This window comes from Temnothorax curvispinosus, unplaced genomic scaffold (genome assembly GCF_003070985.1).
Source record: "Temnothorax curvispinosus isolate PA1 unplaced genomic scaffold, ASM307098v1 QBEX01005295.1, whole genome shotgun sequence".
NCBI classification, from domain to species: Eukaryota; Metazoa; Arthropoda; class Insecta; order Hymenoptera; family Formicidae; genus Temnothorax; species Temnothorax curvispinosus.
Window position 1 is genome coordinate 1 of NW_020215075.1, and position 5,169 is coordinate 5,169.

Below are 5,169 nucleotides of genomic sequence, written 5' to 3' on the forward strand. Positions count from 1 at the left end.
TAATATTACTCCGCAATACATATGTAATTACTGTGAAAAAAAATTCCGTGACGGATTAATACCTGCGTATTGCGTTTTAAATGATCGTATTGTACATGATCCACCTGAAGTAATATCATGTCTTAACCAGTTTGAAAAAATTCTCATACAAAGAGCTAAAGCTTTTCAAACTGTCGTTACAATGAAACCTGTTAGTAACAAGAAATTGCCTCACAAACAGATGGTACAAAAAGTAAAAGGTAGAACGTTTTATTTACCGTTACCGTTACAAGAAACATTGAACAAAATATGTCCTGATACTGATCCGATTAATATCAATCACGAACTGTACTTTGTACGTGTTAGAGGTATTCCGACAAAATCAAAAATGATTTGGGAAGATATGGTAGACGTTAACAAGGTTTTTGACGCCTTAGTGTGGTTAAAAGAACACAATCCTTTATATTCTCATATTGTATTGCCAAATACTTGTAAGGAGTTTTCTTTACAAACGTCATTATTAATCGATCCAGATTTTGAAGCACAGGAGACAGAAAATGCTACTGAATCTAATTTGGATGACGAACGCGAATCGAGCCCAAAAAGTCCAACGCAAGAAAACAACGTAGACGCTACTTTAAATAATGAGCGTAAGGCAATGTTAACTCAGGTTCTTGACGAAAGTAATGACTATTACGATTACGAGCAATATACTATATGAAAAAAAATTATGTAAAACTGATACCGCCTTATATCAAATGTTAAAAATAGCCGATTTACCGTTGGACAATCGTGAGAGATCTTTAGATCTATTGTGTTTTCCAGATTTATTTCCTTTTGGTATTGATGGACGACACCAAGCTAGACGGGTTAAACTTCACGACCATGAATTTGATAAATGTTGTTTGATGTCCAAACATCCACAATTCAGATTAAATATACAATTCGTATTTTTTCTGTATAATCTGTACACTTTTCGTCAAATAAATCGTGGTATTTATAGCAAACTATGTACAACTAAGCGTTATACGGCTTCAGAATATTTAGAAGCACTACAGACAGATGTATTAGAATCTGACTTGAGTACAATATTCGCCACTATAAGAAATACGGAACAATACTGGCGTATACCGAGGAGTAATTTAAGATGTATGACGCAAGAATACGGACCTGCGACATGGTTCGTAACATGGAGTCCTGCTGAATGGCTGATGCCTGACTTAGCTGCATATCTTCGTGAAGTAAATGGATGGCCTGACGATTCGACGCCCATTAGTGTACTCGTTGCTAAGGATCTCGTGTCAACGTCAAGGTTTCTTGATAACAAATTCAAAGCGTTCCTTGATTTTATTTGTTCCAAAGATAATCCGATCGGAAAAGTGGCGCATTATTTCTGGCGACGAGAATACCAAGGTAGAGGTATACAACATTTCCATTTATTAATTTGGATTGAAGGTGCGCCAATTATCGGGAAATCTTCTGTTGAAGAAGTTTCTCAATTTATTTTGCAACACATAACTTGTGAAATGCCAGATCCAAATATTTCACCATTGTTATACAGGCGAGTCAATACGCATCAACGACACAAACATAACGATTATTGTTTTCGTTCTAAAAAAGTAGGACGCAAAACGATTCGTGTGTGTCGTTTCGGGTTTCCTCGTCCTGTCACGGAAACGTTGATTTTGAAAGATGTCATAAGTTCGATAGCAGGTAGGAAACGATTGAAACATAGAAGTAGGCTTTATCATGTTCCTCGAAAACATGATGAGATCAATATAAATGATTATCATTCTGTTCTTCTTACGGTATTAGAAGGAAATGTCGATATACAATACGTAAGTGAAACATCCACGTTGCTTACTTGGTATATTACTAAGTACGTAAATAAACCAGGAAAATGTGAAATATCTGATGCTGTCCTTGATAGTAAAAATAAGACAAAGAAATCATTGCGTCAAGAACTTTGGAATTTTACTTTGCAAGCCACGAGTAATAGGGAATGTGGATCTCTTGAAGCCTGTGATGGAATGTGTGGTATTCCTTTATGGGGGACTGATTCAAAAACGACTATAAAATGGTTAGATGTTAATCAGATACGACGTAGAAAAGTTAAAACTTATAAGGAAATTGAAGCTCTTGACGGAGATTCTACAAATATATTTTGTCCATCTATAATAGATGAACATTATCCACGGAGACCAAAAGAATTGGAATCTATGTTTTTATATGAGTTTGTACAGTAGTATGATATTTTGAAAAATAAACCACGAGGTAAAAATATTGAATACTACACGATGGAGAATGGTTATTATCTAAAACGGCGACAGCGTGGATGTCTTATTAATCACTATAAATATAATGTCAATACGCAGCCGGAAAATTATTTCTTTTCATTACTGCTCATGTTTAAACCGTGGCGGAAAATAGAAGATCTTAAAGACGGATGTGATACATATACAGAAGCATTTCACAAGGAAAAGTTATATCTTACGGAAGCATTGCAATATCATGAAAAATTAGAGGAAGTGCAAAAAGCATTTGAAACTGCGAAGCAATTAGTTGAACAATATTTAGATGATTTGGAAAAACAGCATGAGTCTTAAGATGATCCCGATAATCCAATAAGTGTTCAAAATATTGAGGCTGGTGAAGCGATGCAAGATTTTAAGGATCTTGGTGACAAATTAAATCAGGAAATCAATGTATCTGAAATGATTTCAAATCTGAACGCAGATTAAAGAAGAATATTTGACAGAGTCATCAACGCCGTAAAGATATCGCCGGATGACGAACAATTTAAACAATTACTATTATACGTTAGCGGAGAAGGAGGTACTGGTAAAAGTTTCTTAATTAAAACAATTAAATGCTGGATAAAACAAAATCTCCACAAAGATACTGCTGTAACAGCACCTACTGGTATAGCGGCGTTTAATATCGATGCTTTAACAAATCACAGGCAATGGCAGTTACCTGTTAAACATGGTGATCAGTCTCCTAAGTATACACTATTATCTGATCACGTTTTGAAAGTTTTACGAGCAGATCTTAAAGATGTTAGTCTTATTATAATTGATGAAGTATCAATGATATCTAATTTAACTTTCATGTATATACATTTACGACTATGTCAAATATTTGATACCATGGATGACGATTTCTTTGGTGGAAAGCATGTTCTTTTATTTGGAGATCTGCTTCAATTACCTCCTGTACGTGAAAATTTTATCTTTGTTCCACTATCAAAAGCAGAATTTAATAAATATATTGGCAGTGTGGGGACTACTCCTGAGGAATGGTTGTGGCAAAAATTTCAATATGATGAATTGACGATCAATATGCGTCAGCAAGGAGATACAGCTTATCGTGAATTACTCTCGAGAGTTTGTATTGGTTTATTGACAACTTCTGATTCTGAGATTCTCGAGAAAAGAAGAATATCATTGAAAGGTCAGTCTTTCGATGAAAGATTATACGAATTGTGTAATTATCTTGATAATTTGCCACCTAACACTGTTTGTTTACTGCCTACTCGTTATTTGTGCGATGTTCTTAACACTGCAATGCTAAGTCGTATTGCTTCGAAAGAAATATTATTAATTGCTCAAGATACGCTTGACTGTGATAATTATATTAAACGAAAGGTACAAAAGCGATTGACGGATAATGAAGACGATGATACCAATACAGCTGGGCTTTTGAAACAAATTACAATTATAATTGGAGCGAAAGTTATGATAAGACGCAATATTGATGTCACTTTGAGCCTGGTAAATGGTACAATTGCTACAGTTATTTCTGTTGTGCGGGATATATCTACCGATTGTGTAGAAAAGATTAAACTTCTTTTACTGTCTGGTTTGGAGTATTGTATTGAAAGAGTAAGTGTCAAGTTTAAAGTAATGGAGAAAGCATATGTTATCAGAAAACAATTTCCCATAACTCTCAGTTATGGCATAACCATTCATAAAAGTCAAGGATTAACCTTGCAAAATGCTGTTATGGATATAGGTAATTCTATATTTAGTTGTGCTCAGTCATATGTTGCGTTATCCCGACTACCGTCTTTGGATGGATTGCATTTAATTAACTTTGATCCTTCAGCTGTAAAAGTAAGTGAAAGAGCTATTAGCGAATATAATCGACTAATACGAACATTTCTACCGCAAGCACAAACGATTCCTATTTCGAAAAAACGTTTTCGAAAAGTAAAAGATGTTCCGTGGACATTGTCGAAAATAATCAATGCCGGTCAAGAGTCAGATCAACAAGTTGGAAAAAGTACTGTTGAGCCGATACCTGTTTTGCAAAATGAAGATGGAGTTTCATGCTACGCAAATTCAGTAATACAATGTTTCTTGCAGTCAAGTATTATTAGGAAAGTGTTGCTTAAAGTTGATAAAGATGATTTAAGTATATTAGCGCATAAATATGACAAACGATTACCTAATTTGAATGCTGATGCGATACGGACAGATTTAGGAGAGCGCTTTACGAGTCGTGGTGATGAAAAACCAGCAAAACGAGACGCTCTTGAATTTCTTATTGCCATTTGCACAAAATATAATTACATAAGAAATTTGGTCGGGCATCAAGTTACTCGTACTACTAAGTGCATTAGCAACTCATGTGGTTATACGACAAAAGATAATATTACTGATAACATAGTTGTTCCAATTTCTATTAATAATTTGAAGAAGAAAAGTTATAATCTTAATAATTTATTGAAGGATACATTTTTAAATTGGGGTCCGTTATATGGAAAAACATGCCAATTTTGTGCATGAAATCTAGTATTTAGAAATGAATTAACATTGACGAAAAAAATAGTTATCATTCATTTAATTTTGTTCTCGTCACAGGATAATAAATTAGTGAAAATACCACAGACATTTAATTTAACTGGCATATCAACAACTAAGATATCGATAGCTAAACAGCAGTATAAAATAATGAATACTATATTTCATCAGGGTACATCTATTGAAGATGGTCATTATACAAGTATGTGTAGAGAAAGGACATTTTGGATTGAATTTGATGATGGAAAAATTATAGAAAATAAACGATGGCCTACAGGTGCTAAAGGTCTTTATATATTATTTTTGGAAAAAGTTGGTAAGAAATAATTTATACAAGCAACGTAATATACATGCATATTTTACATAAAAGCAATGTCCGGCAATG

At 34.0% G+C, this 5,169-nt stretch overlaps 1 protein-coding gene across 1 annotated transcript; it reads left to right on the top strand.

Annotated features, from left to right (window-relative positions):
* Positions 1-106: 106 nt before the first annotated feature.
* On the top strand, positions 107-4,921 carry LOC112454736. The gene is made up of 4 exons (XM_025016287.1): positions 107-629; positions 805-2,216; positions 2,355-2,578; positions 2,738-4,921. The coding sequence occupies exons 1-4, from the start codon at positions 182-184 to the stop codon at positions 4,767-4,769; spliced, it is 4,116 nt and encodes a 1,371-aa protein (XP_024872055.1). The 5' UTR covers positions 107-181; the 3' UTR covers positions 4,770-4,921.
* The last annotated feature ends 248 nt before the right edge of the window (positions 4,922-5,169 follow it).